The sequence below is a fragment of the Agaricus bisporus genome (genome assembly GCF_000300575.1).
Source record: "Agaricus bisporus var. bisporus H97 unplaced genomic scaffold AGABI2scaffold_10, whole genome shotgun sequence".
Taxonomy (NCBI): Eukaryota; Fungi; Basidiomycota; class Agaricomycetes; order Agaricales; family Agaricaceae; genus Agaricus; species Agaricus bisporus.
This window is the reverse complement of record NW_006267345.1, coordinates 766,596-782,537: the sequence shown is the minus strand read 5'-3', so window position 1 is coordinate 782,537 and position 15,942 is coordinate 766,596. Positions and strand designations below refer to the sequence as shown.

Here is a 15,942-nt window from a genome sequence, read left to right as displayed (position 1 = left end):
CATTGATGCCTCGCAAGTCCTCGAGTTGGGATCTCCGAGGTAAAAGTCCGTTCAGAGCTTTCCCAAGGAATTTGTGAGCGTGGAAGTTGTCGGATTCATCTCTGCGGATGGCCTCGACAACAAGAGAATGGATAGCAGATTGCCAGGTAACTGCACCAGAGTTCGTTGCGTGTTGCATGATGTTGTATAGATGCCACTGTTTCGCTTCCGCAGCGCAGGCTTGCATGTCGGAGCGGAATTCTGAACCAGGTATGATCGTAATGTAGCTGGAAAGTCTCTTCTGGTCGTTGAACTCCTTGGTCCTCGTCATCTGGAGCACCTGAGGAGTATATAGAATCTCGCCCATCGTGAACAACCGGTTTGCCCAAGGGCAATCAATGCCAGTATGGTTACAGTCTTCAACGTGGCAGAAGACTACCACACGCCTGGCTCCTCGGAAAATATCTGCCAATTGTCCGACTTCAGTATTTCTCTGTCTTTCGATCTCTTGTTTGTCTTGAAGTTCATGATCGGAAAGACAAAATTCATCCAACCAGATGAACTCAAGACCGTCCCGCTTGTCGTCGACGGTCTTCCTGGCGCAGGCGTATTCTTCGAGTAGAGCTCGCGAAACTTTCTGGCGGTTTTGAAGACTGTACTTCCGATCTCCATCTGGTTGAATCTCCGGTTGGGAGTCAAGGGAACATCCTGATTCGAAGAGAAGTTCCTTTGCGCTTTCCATGGAGTAGCTGATTGCTGTATAGCCTGACTGCTGAATCCGCTTCCGCAAAGAGTTGTCAGGCGGAGAGCTTTTCGGCGTCAAACTGTCTCCATTCCCTCTCTCCCGTTCATATCTCACCTGCCTCTGAGATACAATCTGGTTCCCACGAAACTCCACTTCTAATAACCACCTAGGTTTATTGCCCGTTACTGCATACTGTCCCCTGGAGGCAACTTTGATTTTGCCTTCCTCACCTATCAGAGAACCTGGTGACTCTAGTAAGACCGCATCTGGTGTTTTAGCCCACTCAATTGACCACAGAATGCGTTTGATGATGTCAGAGGTGGCTGATGTACCAGGAGGGATGAGGATATAGATGGGACTAAAAACTATGGCAAAAAACAGGCGGAGGACATTGGCGAGGATATGAAGGGGACTCGTGGGTTTACGACCGAACCAGAGGGGACCTTTCACGCCGTTATCCTCTTGCAAGAGACGCCTAGGTTGCACGTGGGTTATGAATATACGCCAGGATTCAGCGAGGCCAGGTACTTCTACTGATGGCATTTAGAAGCCTAAATGAAATCGCAAGTTAGTTCACTTTCTAACAGATGGTAAAGGTGCCGATAAGACCATTACCTTGAACTGACTGGGACAAGGAAGAATGATCAGAGAACAGGAGGCTAGGTAGGGGTGTGGAAATGTCGAGAGAGCAAGGATAGCATCCCTTTATGAGGCAATTCGTAGATAAAGATGCTCATACTAGAAATCAATTGTTGACAAGGTCAAGAATATAAATACTCCTAATTGGACATGTTCCTGTAAAATTGGGAGGTTCTGGCGATTGCCGCGGAATGTATGACGAGACTAGATATAGATCAAGACGACAACGTAGCGTTGCCATCAGAGGTAGTCAGAGTCCACCCAAGCTGGCCTGCCGCAGGGGCAGGCGGATCCTGGTGAACTCGGAAAAGCCAACAGTATAAAGGATTCACGTTGCAACCTCCAAAAGTAAGGTGGAGCTACTGGTGATCTGGACGAGATGAGTAGATAAGCAAAAGAAACAGTCAGTAGAGGTGTCAGGTATGCTAGTCAAAAATGGATAATCACCGAATTAGATAGGAATAAGTAACCCATCAACACTGCCCCTAGCTTCTCCCCATCGTAAACCTTGACTCGAACCTGAAAGCGGCATTCTCCAATATTCTCTAATGACCCAAAGATTCGTAATGATGCGCGGATTGTGATGTTCTCCTGGTTCCTTCTGGAGGACGACATTCATAGTCATGACAACTATCTGGCTATCAAAGCCCTGAGTCGCGTGAAGAATAATGAGACAATTGCAGTTACCTTCTTTGTTTCAATACTGGGAGAATGAATTCACTGGCTTACATGTCTGCGATGAAACATCCCAGTTATGACGTATGGCGTTTTCTAGGTGATTCCTCATATGGTGTAAAGCTGAATGTCGATTGTTTACGCAGAGACTTTCCGTCGAGAGAAATCTGCACCCCGATTGAATGTGGAATTTGGGGATGAGAACACATTCAGCCTCTAGCTTCATCCTCAAGCTGGGCCTCATCCTGGCGGAACGAGTAACAACTAAATGCGTTCTATGAAGGCGGAAGTTGTTCCGGAAATAGCGATTTTTCGCATGTCGGCGGTATAGAGGCAGAGACCATAGAAGAAGTCACCGTTGCGACGAGACGTGAGAGTAGGTGGTGTTTGTAGACTTTATGAGCACAATGGTGATGAATGTAACCACTTACTACATCATTATACATGATTGAACCCTCTACGACCGATGTGGTTGGCCGCCTCAATGAGGTCAACCATGCGCTGGGAACAACGCATACCGAATGGGCGTTCCTCTGGAGCATTGCGGCAAACACAATAGTTTCTGTCAAATTTGTGGGGTAGTAAAACGCCCTTCGATCGCGGAACTTGCGTTATCCAGTGGTGACCAACGTAATCTCCTCTGGGTCGAGAATGTTGAATTCTATGAATGCCACAGAAGCGTTTTATTTTCTGACTCATAGCTGCAAAAATATCCATTACACTTGAGTGCTCAGGATCTGCCGTCTCCCGCGGTTCCATTTCTGAGTATTTCGGAAAAGGTGTGTGGATGACTATGATAGTTAGCGATGCAATGGTACCGATTAGAAGAGCGAGCGGAACAATAAGACAATCAGTAGGGAAGGAGGTTGAGACTCATGTTCGTAATCTAAAGCAGCTGCGAAAAGACATGTGCAGAATTCGACGGTGTCTTTTGCGCAGAACTGGTGTCGGTACCACAACATCCTCGGCGTTGGCATAGGGTTTCCGATGTTCGGAGATATATGTCTGTGTTTGTGGGATATAAGAAGAAAATGGGTGGAGTTCATGCCTTGTTGCAGTACGTAATATCTAGCTTTCGCGACTGCACATGCCAGTGGAACCCTGTAGTTGTGTAGGTGGGTTATTTCCGAGTATAGTAACCCTCTAAAGACTTGCAAGAGAACTTCGAGTTGGATAAGAATTCGTCGTATCGTTGATAGAGATTAAAAGCAGGGAGCCAGAGGATGCATTGCAGATAGAGAAAATCGACAGGGTTGGGATAGCCATGTCCACGACTGTAGAACTGGTGTAGAGTGATGTTCATTTAGCCCGGGATGCTGGTTCCCATGGAAAGGCCGTTCGTTCGGAAATTCTCCACGGGAAAGTTCTCGACAGACAAAGATCAACAATGGAGGGTTGAACATGAGCATCCGTCGAATTTTGACAGATCGCGAGACGATCAATTAAAACAACATTAGGAGTCAGTGAAAACGTTGTGAACAAGCGTTACTAATGGATTTAGATGTGATGGTCACGCGTAACATGCTTTCGGTGACCAAACATTTTGTTTTCCACCCATAATAACAAAAAGTGCCAGAGGCAATGGACCCTAGTTCCTCACGACAAAATGCACATGCAAGGCAAAAGAAAAAGCAGAAAAAACCTGTCATCAGGTCTGTAAAACTCAAGCGACTGGCAGAGAAACAAAAAGTCGAGGAAGTCGAGAAATTAGCCATGGAATACGTGAGTCGAGTATATTTCATCTTTCATCGCTGGATTGACGAAAATAGTTGTAGGTCCCACCAGCGGACCTCAAACTATTTGCTGGTCTTCCAATATCGGAGAATACCAAACGAGGTGAGCGTATAACTGCCCAATCACAGGGTCTGGTAAACTGATATGCGCGCAGGGCTAAAGAAAGGTTTCTTCGTCGAGATGACCGACATCCAGGCAAAAAGCATACCTGTCTCTCTAAAAGGAAAAGACGTACTAGGAGCGGCTCGAACAGGAAGCGGTAAAACTTTGGCATTTTTAATTCCAGTGCTCGAGGCTTTGTACCGTCGGAAATGGGGTGCTGTGGATGGCCTTGGAGCGTTAATCATCTCGCCGACACGGGAACTGGTCCGTTATTGTCATAATCTCTTCTAAGTCAAAAATTTACGCCAGATACAGGCTGTCCAGATATTCGAAGTTTTGCGATCTATCGGTGGTTATCACACCTTTTCCGCGGGTTTGGTTATTGGCGGCAAGAATTTGAAGGATGAGAAGGATCGGTTATCTCGGATGAACATTCTTGTTGCAACACCTGGTCGACTGCTTCAGCATATGGACCAAACCTTTGGTTTTGACGCTGACAATCTTCAAATGCTTGGTATGCACTCAATCATATCAAAAAATCGGGTTATTCAATGACATTTCATATGCAGTCCTCGACGAAGCCGATCGCATCCTTGACATGGGTTTCCAGCGAACCCTCTCCGCACTTCTCTCTCATCTTCCCAAATCTCGCCAAACCCTCCTTTTTTCGGCTACTCAAACCCAGTCCGTGAATGACTTGGCAAGGCTCAGTCTCAAGGAACCGGTTTCCATCGGTATTTCCTCCCCTGGTGAAGCCACCGGCGATACATATATACCCGCCACGCTCGAACAACATTACGTCGTCAGTGATCTAGACAAAAAACTCGACATCCTCTGGTCGTTTATCAAGACCCACCTTCAATGTAAAACACTCGTTTTTATGTCCGCGTGCAAACAAGTTCGTTTCGTATACGAGACGTTTTGCCGTATGCATCCAGGTATCCCTTTAATCCATCTCCACGGGAAACAGAAACAAAGTGCTAGATTAACAATGTTCAACAAATTCGCCACCACGAAACATGCCGTATTGTTTGCCACGGACATTGCTGCCCGTGGTTTGGATTTTCCATCTGTAGATTGGGTTGTGCAACTTGACGCACCGGAGGATGTGGAGACGTATATTCACCGGGTTGGGCGTACAGCGAGATATGAAAGTAAAGGGAAGGGGCTGTTAATGCTTTGTCCCAGTGAAGAAGAAGGGATGACGGCGGTACTTGAGAAGAAGGGGCTTGAAGTCAACAAGATCAAAATTCGGCCGAGCAAAACGCAGAATATTGAGAATCAGCTACAAAAATTAGCATTTCAGGATCCAGAGATCAAATATCTGGCTCAGCGGGTGCGTGTGTCTCATTTCCTCCCCGAGAGTCCCTTTACTAACAGCTTTATAGGCCTTTGTATCGTATTTACGCTCTATCTATCTACAAAAACACAAGTCGGTCTTCAAGATTGACGAATTACCTGTGGAACGTTTCGCAGAATCTCTTGGCCTTCCCGGTGCACCCAAGATCAAGTTTTTGAGCAAGGAAGCGGTGAAGAGACGAAAAAACGCGTCGAGAATGGCTGAGGCGGCACATGCCGAAGCGACTGATGAGAAGAAGGCTCCGAGATCGAAGGCAACGCAGCTGGCCGAAGAAGAGGAAGAGGACTCGGAGGAGGCAGAAGAAGGAAGCGAAGAAGCGAGCAGTGGAGCATCTGGGAGTGGAGCTTCATCTGGCGAGGAAGAAGGAAGCGAAGGAAAAACAATGATGCCTGAGAAAGCCGGAAAGGTGTGTGCATTTTGCACTATTAAAAGATGCCCATTTGAACCATTCATCAGCTTGGGGCCGTTCGTACGAAATATGATCGCATGTTCGAACGCAAAAATCAAAATATTCTCTCCGAACATTACTCGAAACTGATATCACACGACCCGGCCTCTGATTCCGAAGACGAGTTTATCACCCTCAAACGAGCCGATCATGACCTCGATGATGCTGCGTCAACGGAGGTCAATGGCGTTTCGGGCGGTTCCACGGCACATACACATCACACAACCTTCGAGCAAGATCTTCGCGAGAATCTTTCAAAGAGGAAACAAAAGTTGGGCAGAGCTAAGAGAACCCTACTAACAGGTGGTGTGAACACGAAACTTGTCTTTGATGATGAAGGTATAGCACACCCATTATATGAACTGGAAGATGGAGAGAAGTGGTTTGAGGAACGTGGTGGATTGTCAGGCGCGCAGGAGGAAGGAAGGAAATTTGCACAAGGGGAGAGAGATAAAATGAAGGTCGCCGATGTTGTGGATCGGGAGGAAGCGAAAGATAAGAAGAGAGAGAAGAAGAGGAAGAGAAAGGAGAGGGAGAGGGAGGCCGTAAGTCTTCGTCTGGTGTCTGTTAGTTTGTAACTGATGCCTTCTTGTTCATTTTAGACGCTCGGCTCTGTCGATGGAGGTGGCCCCATTCTTGGTGGCGCACCATCAGAAGAGGAAGACGGCTACGTATCCCCTGAGTTCGATCTGCCTTCGGAAAGTGAGGAGGACGAGGCGCTACCGACTCGAAACAACAAAAATACACCCAGAGAAAATTCACGCAATAAAAAGCGGAAGTTGGAAGTGGGTGATGATATCGATGACGATGAGGAACTGGTTCTTCGTTTACTGCGGCAACGTAGATAGTACATACTTTACTACTAACTCGAGTTCTTTGTTGCTTGTCCGACAGTTCGAGCAATGAAAACACGTGACACATTACTCTTCACAGACAGCGTCATCGCGTCGACTTATGACGGGAATATCTGCCCTCACCATAGCAGAAGAGGAGGGAGGCGGTCAAAGTCATCAGAAATTCAAAGGGCTCTCTAGGATTGTTGGCCCCCAATGGTCGCATCTACCAACCCTAACCGTTGGGTTGCTGGGTATACAAATATTCTGGAGTGTCGAGATGTCGTATGGTGCGTTGTGATATTCTTCTGCGCTTACAGTGATATTGAATGACATTCCTTTATCAGCCTCTCCATATCTCTTGTCTCTCGGCCTGTCGAAATCCAAAATGGCGGTCGTGTTCGTTGCCGGTCCTCTTTCGGGCCTGGTCATGCAGCCATTGATAGGTGCAATACCTCTTGTAATATGTGCCACTTTCTTCCTAAAGCCGATTTTTCTAGGTCTGCTCGCGGATAACTGTACATCAAGATTTGGGAGACGGAAACCCTACATGATGATTGGCACCACAGTCTGCATGTTTGCCATGATTCTACTTGGGTTTACGAGGTGGTTTGCATCAATATTTACAGGAGAAAAGAATGATTCTGTGCGTCCCTGCCTCTGCCTCTGCCTTGCACTGTCTCACTGATGGACGTGTTAGAACGACTTACTAACAATATGGCTGGCGGTTTTTGCTATCTATTTTATTGATTTTTCAATTAATGCAAGTATGTGCATCGCCTGTATTCGCATATGCAGAGCCTATTGACTTTCTTCTCTAGTAATGGCTGTAGACCGGGCTCTAGTAGTTGATACCTTACCGTCCACTCAACAACCCCAAGGCAATGCATGGGCCGCTGGAATGGGGGCTGTTGGAGCTATTGTTGGCTTTTTCGTGTGCGTCCATATACTGCTCCAACCCGCTTGTGGACTAAATGCTGAGCAGGGGTAATGTCGACCTAACCAAAATCTTTCCTTTCTTTGGAAAAACACAACTAGAGATTCTCTCCGTGGTCGCATCGCTTGTTCTCTTAGGTTGTCACCTAGTGACGGCAATACTTGTAAAAGAGAAAATCCTCCTTCCAAGCACAGATATCACTAAGTATGTGAGAGTTTTCTTTTCGCTTGCCCTATTAACGAGACTTTTCGTTGTAGGAGTAGAACATCGTTTCTGCGAGAACTGAAGGATATGTGGACGAGTGTTCTAACTCTCCCGCGTACCATTCGCCAAATAGTATGATACGTTCTTCTTCTCCTGCCTGCGGCAGCTGACGACATGATTTCCAGCTAATCATCCAATTCTTGTCCGTCAATCCAATATAATCCCTTACTGCCTCTTGACACATCCTTGCAGTGCCTGGCTAGGCTGGTTCCCAGTGCTCTTTTATACCACCATCTATATCGGGGACCTATATAGACGCGTTTCACCGGTCCCAACTACAGACGAAGCCCAGATATTTCTCAATGCTGAGGCGACACGACTTGGCTCCCGTGCATTATTTTGGTCTTCGATCGTGGCGCTCGTTGCGAATATCCTATTACCTTATCTCGTGACGGAGTCCGCTTCAGGATCCAGAACAAACGAACACAAACCTCATTTAAGATTTGGGTATGGCACGAGAGATGTGTGGTGGAAAAGGATATTGAAGTTTGTGAAGGTGCCTGCGTGGATGAAAATACATTTAGCGAGTTTGTGGGCATTGAGCCACTTCGTCTTTGCTGGATGTATGTTCGCGACTTTGTAAGCTTCTTGCTATCCCACAGTAGTGAGCTACTGATCAGATGGATGCGACAGCTTCACGGGTAGTGTTAAGGGAGCATCTCTTCTAGTCACTGTTACCGGTTTTTCTTGGGCTGTCACACAGTGGGCGCCTTTCGCATTGGTGAGCTACTCTGCCTTGCTCACACTCTATGTTTTCCAGGCTGACCTGTGCATCCACTCAGCTAGGAGCTGCGATCTTGACAGAATCTTCCGGTGATGATGACACCGCTATTCGACTTTCGGATACGAGAACAGGGCGAAGAGTTAGCACAAGTGATGTCAATGTAGACACAGATGCTGACGAAAGAAACCTTTTCCTCCCCGGGGAGGCATCTGACAGCGAGGATGAGGAAGGAAGCGAAATTGAGGCGAGGAAGGAAGAACAGAGGAGAATGTTAGGTAACTCACTGGCTCAAGTGAGCAGTGTCAATATCGGAGGTGCGGGTGATAGAGACCCTATGCTGATCAGCAGTCCCGACGAACCTGATCTTGCGAGGGACGGACCTAAATGCCTGAGTGCCAAAGCCGGGACAATACTCGTGAGTTTAGTGAATATATTCCAGAATGATATAGAATGCTTATTGCGTATGGTTCAGGGCATCCACAATATGTCTATCGTTATACCCCAATTTCTCATAACGGGAATTGCTGCCTTGGTTTTCGCCATCTTTGACCCTCAAAATACCGGTGCCCTAGCACACCATGGAGCACCTGTTCAAGCACAAATACCCGTCACCAATGGCACTGACGGAAAAGTGTTCCCAGCGAACGGGACTGAAGCTTTGGAGCGCGTCGTGAGGAGTATGGCTGTTAATTTGCTAGAAATAAGACAAGAGCTGGAAGAAGATGCTACGGAAATGTATCAAGGGTCAAACTCGGTCGTATATATTTTCAGGTTTGGGGGGATCACGGCCATGATTGCTGCGGTGCTGGCTTGGAGGTTAGCGAGGGATTTGCGGCATAGATAGTTTTTATTATCGTTTTTCGGATTTTTTGTTTTTCTGCTCTGGTTCTTTTCTCTGTCGGTCTTTGCAATTGTTGTGCCAATAGAACTTGTGCAGTTATGTTACCAATGATTATTTACTTGCAAGTGACATGTCAACATGTAATTGTAAGTAATCACTGATATAAAATCCGAGCCACAGTTATATGCCCTCTAAACTTGATCGCCGGCTTGACCTTCTCCAGCACCGACACTCTGCTACCATGCATGTTGTAGGAGTCCAAGACTGTGCCGATCGTGAAAGAGGTGTCGCAGGATATTACCATTCGGTTGAGTATAATCATGAAGCTATCTTATCTCCGTTTCGGATAACCAGAAGACGAGATTCCACCTCGACCTGGTCGCTTTGATGGGATCACCACCACGTTGCAGGGACATAGATCACCAATCTACTGGACTGCACTGGGGTGTCACCTCGTTTTACCTGTATTTGCTTCTCAACGTCTGACGCTTACTGCATTAACTGTCCTACTGCGTTATCGTATGACCGCTGATCCGTGCCCGCTGGGAATCTATCATCGACTCCAATGCTAGTCGACTCTTGGAAGCCGACATGGGGTGTACCTTTCCTGCTCTAGGCTGTCAGAATGACTTGAATATGGAATCGAAGCAATTGCGAAATCGAATAGCCCGTCTCCCGCGGTTTTCCTACGGGGTTCTCGGCCGTGGCCCCCGATATGAGATATTTCTGGCGACAAGTGAGTGATTCTTACTTGGCGGAGGAGTACCATGTGCAGTAGTCGCTGAATCGACATTGCAATAAATGGGAATGCGATTCCAATGATGGCAAGTGATTTATTTTATCGAATAACCGTTCAGGTCGCTGTTCCTGGCTAAATATGCAATGGTAGCACTGATGGATGGCTCAAACTTCTGAATGCGTACGACAGCGGTTATCCTGTAACTGCATTTTCCTCTATGGAATCCAACTTCCAACAGTAGTTGACCATGTGATATATGGGTTACTCAATGGTTGGTTTTGCTATTGACAGGATCATCTTCTCTCATGGACCTTATGACACTGCACGTAGTAAGAGTACGCATGCTCCACGCGTACCAATGTCAAACTTAAATAAGAGGGCAATTCAATTTTTTGTGCCTGTTGATCAACCATGCGTTAACTGCTTCTTCGATTACTGAAGGGCCCAGCCCAAATGGTTGCCCCAGCCTAAGTCACGCTTGTGCTTTGAGAGTAGAGAAGCTAAGTTTTATTCAATGCTACGGGCACGAGGATGTGAATGACAGATACTATGCATTGCGACTGACTGAAACTGCGACTTGATGCAGGCAGGAAGCTCAGGTTGCGAAGTCAAGTGGTACGCTAAGAGCGCTCGATGGCGATTGTTCGCATCATGATCGTGATATACATAGACTGTCTATGGACATATATGGTGCCCATGCATGGTAATTGTGTCACTACACGTGATCATATAAGTTCAAGAGCGCGGCGGTCCTCCAGCTTTTCCTTTGACTTGGACTTGCGACTTTTGTTACTTTCTTCCGACTCGCACCAGCTTGCTTCATGCTACGCCCCAGATATTTGGCTCTATGTTTTGCGGGCCCGAGTGCCATCAAAGCGCACTGTTAAACAACGACGAAGTATATCAGAGTCGTTTTGACGGACTACATGTGCTCTTAAGAACAACCTTTTGATCATTCGCGCTCGGAGATATTATCGGTGTTCATCTGACCAATGCTTGCGCTTAATCTATCTAAAATTTTGCATCAGACACGGGTGGCTAGGATGCTTCGGAGAGCTTCGCATGCGGTCACAGCTGTTCGGGCCACATCTGGCCTATTCAATCAGTTTCTATTCTTGAGAAAATGGCTATTGGCTGACCACGAGGATGGCTTCAAGACCTTATGCATCCATTCTTAGCAGTTATGCTTGGATGATAACATTCGTAAAAACGCCGGGGATATTTATATAGGGGTCCCATCCGCTTGCTAGAAGTCAGCGAACCTCCATTCGCCCCGACAGTTACTCCAAGCATGAAGCTCCAGCTCTCTGCCTCCGTTGCATTTATCTCTTCTGTTGCAGCCCGTACCTTTACGGTGTACAATGGTTGCCCGTTCACTGTCTGGTACGTTTATTCTTTTATGAAAAAACCAATTGTTCATTGGTCCTGATATTTGTTCCAACTTTCAGGCCTGCCGTGAGTAATCGTTGCATCCAAAACTCCTTTCATTCATAGATATCCTTCTGCGTTAGATCTTCACCGACCTTAATGTTGGGTCTGCCGTTCCAGACCATGTGACTGGATGGGAGGCTCCAGCCTTTACAGCAGTGTCTTTCTTTGTTCCCGATAACTGGACCGCCGGCCGTATGTGGGCCCGTCGCAACTGTAATTTCAGCAGCAACCCCGGACCCAACTCGTGCCTTACCGGTGGTTGCAATGGTGGTCTTGTCTGCGACCATCGTACTGGTACCGGTGTTCCTCCCGCAACTGTTGCAGAGTGGACTCTCGGTGCAGCTGGCGGGTTGGACTGGTACGATGGTGAGTTGTTTCCAGGGATATTTTAATAGATTGTCTTAATCTTGTTCTTGTAGTCTCGCTCGTTGATGGGTATAACCTTCCCATGAGGATTGACAACAATGTGGGCTGCCCTGTACCCTCGTGCCCTGTAGATTTGGGTCCAGATTGCCCTGCCCAACTCAAGGGTCCCTTTGATTCCTCTGGGTTCCCAGTCGGCTGCAAGTCCGCCTGTGTTGCCAACCTTGATGGAAACCCAAGTACGTTATAAATTGTTGTTGCTGAAACATTATTGATGCAGACGTTTTTTAAAAAAACCTCAGCCGATTCAGCTAACTGTTGTAGCGGCTCGCACAGCACTCCTCAGACTTGCCCTGCTTCTGGTGTCGCTTTCTACGACTATTTCAAATCTCGATGCCGCAACTCATACGTCTATGCTTATGACGAATCCAGTGGCACTGCTCTTTTCAACTGTCCCTCTAGCCGCAGGGCTGACTACACCCTCACCTTCTGCCCTCCTCCGTAAACAAAAGTTTACACGACTCGGATTGCTGATGACATAGTACAAATTGAAAGATGTATGTTGAATGTGGAAAACAGAGTTGCGATGTTGTTTTTACCTATTTCTGGTTAAGCTCGGGCCTGAATCTTCAGTGAATTTCCTCAGAGTCTGACATTGAGACATAAGAGAGATATGTTCGAAGTCCGTTTTACACGATTAAATCGTCGATTGACAAATGGCAGTGTCAGACTCGTTCTTTCCTCTACTTTTCAATGGCATACAAGCAGATGACACACACATTGGCAGCTCCCGAGCTAACGTGCTAGTACACATTGAGGGAAGTGTAGCTCTTCTAGGAGTGCTATTTTCTCGACTCTATTCTCGACAGATAGCTCATGCTTCACGACTCTACGGGTACTAAAGCCAAGACCAGATAAAGGTCCGACTTGAATTCAAATCTTCAGAGCCATAGCTCGCTAAGGAGGGCATTTAATAATAATCAAATCTTTCTTCGGTTGTGTATTTGTTCTAGGATTGAACTCGGGCAATAGATGAATAGAAGTTGGAGACATGACAAACAAGTGTGGACGTTCCAACGATGAGATTTACAAATCAACAAAGGTTACGTTTCGTTGTCACCGGGCTCGGGTTCACCTGAAAATAAAGTTCCCTCCACTCCTTCAGCTCGGCAGGCCACAACTCAAATTTCTCCTCTTTAAAGATTCTCTCACCTTCAGCTAAATCTACTGTCTCAAAATCCCGATAATATCTCATGTCAGGATCCAAGATCCAATACCAGAACGTGCTCATCTGACCCCGACCTTTGATGTATAATCCGGATAAAGCATTGCCATCAGAATCGCAGCGGAAGATAGGAAGCTCCAAAGTTGTCGAGCTTGGTTGGTGTCGTTGGATAACTTGGGCTGCTTCAAGCCTTGAAATACCCTGAACGACAATTTGTATTATATTCTTCGGGTGTGGAAAATGAACTCACCTTTCGAAACTTTTCGGCGTCGAAGGTGAGCATGTCACGATCCATACTCGAACACAATATTGTTCCTTGCACATTCTTAATGCCGCAGCGAAAATCAAAGTTCCAGGCTGATCTTAATACGTTTGGTTTGAAGATCCAAGATATTTGGATGAACAGTTGTTTGCGATGGTCCACGTGGCCCAATCTCGAAAGTAGTTGATTATCCAGGTTATCATATGGAAAGAACATGTCGAGTAAAATTCCACCCATGGCTTCAAACAGGACGACCCTCATAGTTGAGTTCAATCGTTCCGCGCCAAAATGCCAGGAAAGTACATGCTGTATATCAACAATGTCTGTGCTGAATTCATTGGCCGTCAGAACTAGGCCGCCTACGCATACCAGTAAGCATATCAATCGGTTCGCGGTGTTTGTACGCTACATACGGTTGCTTTCGAAGGAATAAAACTTCGAGTAATGAATTTGGAGCTCCGCAAGATGTTGGAATAACTTGTTACGCATTGTCGGGGTAGTGACACAAAACGGACCTGAACGAGTTGGGTCACAGAGAAAATCAAAAAATGATTTATGGTAGAACCTCAACGCTCCTCCTCGTGCGTACACCTCTTCTATTGGCGATAGCTGCTCAGGAGAGGCCGAACATTGATATGAGGTCGTACCAAGAGAGCTTGAGTCTTGAGCGATGTTTATCATACCGTAATTTTCGTTATGATGAACGACCGCTACCAGTTCGCCACACAACATTTTCATTTTAGTTTCAGTAAGCCTAAGCATATTGCTCAAAAGATATATGCTTGTCAAAATTTCGCCGCCTAAGTTCCTAAGCACCATCGAGGAGAGCAAAAGTTGAATGGAAGAGAGGAGCCCATCTGGCACACGTTGTAAAATGAGGGTGTAAAAGGCATCCAGTTCCTCAAAGGGTGTCCTCATCGAACCGCCATCGGAGCTTTGTGCAGAGGTTTTGAGGATTATATGCAGTAATTCTTGCGGATCATATTGTGTGTCTGTTCGTCCGACAAAACGTAGTACAGTCGCTGCATAGATATACAACCCTTGCGCTGCGGATACGAGCGCGTGTATATCTGGCTCAGAGGGCCAGGAATAAGATATGCTAATCCCCCGGCGACGAAGAATGTTTTGGAGGCCACATCTGAGGTAGAGTTCAATCTCCCCGTCGATACCGCGGGAGATAGGGAGGAAGGTAGATATACAGAGGGATGCTACCCTATGATCTGCGAACGCAGCTTCTATCTGAGGCTCGGGACGGCTGAAAAACGCCCAGTAGAACGGAGTGCTTTGAGTGGAGATTGAAGTGATGACGATCTCGATGATTTCTCTCTGAGCTTCCCTGTCCTTGCATTCATCAAGACCGTCGACGAGGATGACTCTTCCCCCCACTGGCTTTCCAGCTAGCTCCAGCTCCCGTATGGGCTCAACAATCAGCTCTCTGAATTGGGACCGCAACTGTTTCTTGACAATAGTTGGATCAAGTCGTAATTTCTCGTCGAGTAATTCATGATAGTCAGGGGTCTTTGATGAGAGCTGGTGTGATATGGACGTGAAGAAGCGGGAAAAATCGCTGCATCCGTGGACCGTAAAGAAGAAGGAGGCCCCAAGGTGGCACTGCGAGCGGAGCTCTTCCGCGCAGGTCTGTGCTATAGCAGTTTTGCCTACACCCGCGGGTCCAGTCATCCGATACATTGGGAAAGCAGATTGGGTGGTACCCCAGTCGAGAATGTCTTCAACATATTGCAATCGAGTGCCTGGAAAACACGAGGGAGCATATCGCCGTGAATCAGAATCAAAGGCTGCCTCTGGAGCAGATGATTCTCGCAGGATGTCAATGCCTTGAGTAGCATCATCAGATTTCGTTCTCAGATTTCGTTCGGAACTCCGGGACCCACCATTTAGGCTCGATTGGTAGTAATTACTCTGGTGTGTAAAGACAGGGCTGGATAAAACAAAGTTCTGCGCATTTTGAAATGCCTGCATGAGGAATAGATGAAAGGCGCTGAAAGCCTGGGATACAACCCGAGCTAAAACTGTCCATTGATGAAACCACAATTAGCACTTCTAGACTCACATCGAGCTCTACTGAACAGCTATCGCCATCAACGCAAGTTCATAACTCGAAAGATGAGTCTAGTTGCGCTTGGAAGTATGTCGACCGAGAGCAACCTGGCCAGATAGTACGTGGGGATACGGTAACATGGCAGACAAATATACGGCAGTTTAGCTTGGATTTGGACTTGCTGCACGCCGAGATTCCCAGGCTCCGGGCCCTGACGTCGTCTTCGACGAAAATATCGATGACCAGGACATTTCTTGTACACCAGGGCCCCTGCAATGACTACGCCCCCCTCTAAGAGCCTCACGTTCCGCTTCGTGCAACCCCCTCTCGTCCCTCTGCGATGGCTATCTCTCTCCAAACACCCATAGCACCGCCTCTACCCCAAAGTCCTCTTCCGTCGAAATACTCAAGGGCGAGATTTTCACTCTTCTCGACCAGGATGCAACAGCTGCCTCGATCGCATCTTTTACAACCAGGTTAACCTTGAACTCGTCAACGGGAAACCACAGGAATAGGACAATCCTTACAGCACTCCAGACATCTTATCCACTTCAGTCGTGGATTCACTGCTGGTCTCCAGGC

The 15,942-nt window shown here is 47.0% G+C and overlaps 4 protein-coding genes across 4 annotated transcripts; 3 read left to right on the top strand and 1 right to left on the bottom strand.

Moving 5' to 3' along the window:
* Positions 1–3,619: 3,619 nt before the first annotated feature.
* AGABI2DRAFT_153325 (hypothetical protein) lies at positions 3,620–6,530 on the top strand (the record flags this gene model as incomplete). Its single annotated transcript, XM_006455223.1, has 9 exons — positions 3,620–3,760; positions 3,814–3,874; positions 3,927–4,138; positions 4,190–4,388; positions 4,444–5,210; positions 5,263–5,640; positions 5,691–5,861; positions 5,916–6,227; positions 6,285–6,530. The coding sequence occupies 9 exons, from the start codon at positions 3,620–3,622 to the stop codon at positions 6,528–6,530; spliced, it is 2,487 nt and encodes an 828-aa protein (XP_006455286.1).
* Positions 6,531–6,636: 106 nt separating this feature from the next.
* Positions 6,637–9,284, top strand: AGABI2DRAFT_209707 (hypothetical protein; the record flags this gene model as incomplete). Its single annotated transcript, XM_006455222.1, has 12 exons — positions 6,637–6,805; positions 6,863–6,961; positions 7,016–7,161; positions 7,216–7,282; positions 7,337–7,451; positions 7,501–7,656; positions 7,710–7,788; positions 7,842–7,858; positions 7,909–8,295; positions 8,350–8,437; positions 8,499–8,855; positions 8,913–9,284. 12 exons carry the CDS (start codon positions 6,637–6,639, stop codon positions 9,282–9,284), a joined length of 2,052 nt encoding a protein of 683 aa, XP_006455285.1.
* Positions 9,285–11,063: 1,779 nt separating this feature from the next.
* AGABI2DRAFT_194914 (hypothetical protein) lies at positions 11,064–12,423 on the top strand. The gene is made up of 5 exons (XM_006455221.1): positions 11,064–11,403; positions 11,469–11,475; positions 11,532–11,817; positions 11,871–12,053; positions 12,117–12,423. The coding sequence occupies exons 1-5, from the start codon at positions 11,312–11,314 to the stop codon at positions 12,317–12,319; spliced, it is 771 nt and encodes a 256-aa protein (XP_006455284.1). The 5' UTR covers positions 11,064–11,311; the 3' UTR covers positions 12,320–12,423.
* A 1,705-nt stretch (positions 12,424–14,128) lies between these two features.
* AGABI2DRAFT_226706 (hypothetical protein) lies at positions 14,129–15,588 on the bottom strand (the record flags this gene model as incomplete). Its single annotated transcript, XM_006455220.1, has 3 exons — positions 15,373–15,588; positions 15,194–15,308; positions 14,129–15,136 (listed from the first exon to the last, which is right to left on the bottom strand). Coding segments are annotated over exons 2-3 (1,095 nt in total), but the record flags the coding sequence as incomplete, so codon positions are not given.
* Positions 15,589–15,942: the final 354 nt, after the last annotated feature.

Excerpts from the sequence above, each read along its gene's own strand:
- AGABI2DRAFT_194914 (XM_006455221.1), top strand. The coding sequence starts at position 11,312 with ATGAAGCTCCAGCTCTCTGCCTCCGTTGCATTTATCTCTTCTGTTGCA. Across the intron at positions 11,818-11,870 it reads CGGGTTGGACTGGTACGATG|TCTCGCTCGTTGATGGGTAT; the intron begins GTGAGTTGTTTC and ends TTGTTCTTGTAG. Across the intron at positions 12,054-12,116 it reads CAACCTTGATGGAAACCCAA|CCGATTCAGCTAACTGTTGT; the intron begins GTACGTTATAAA and ends AAAAAACCTCAG.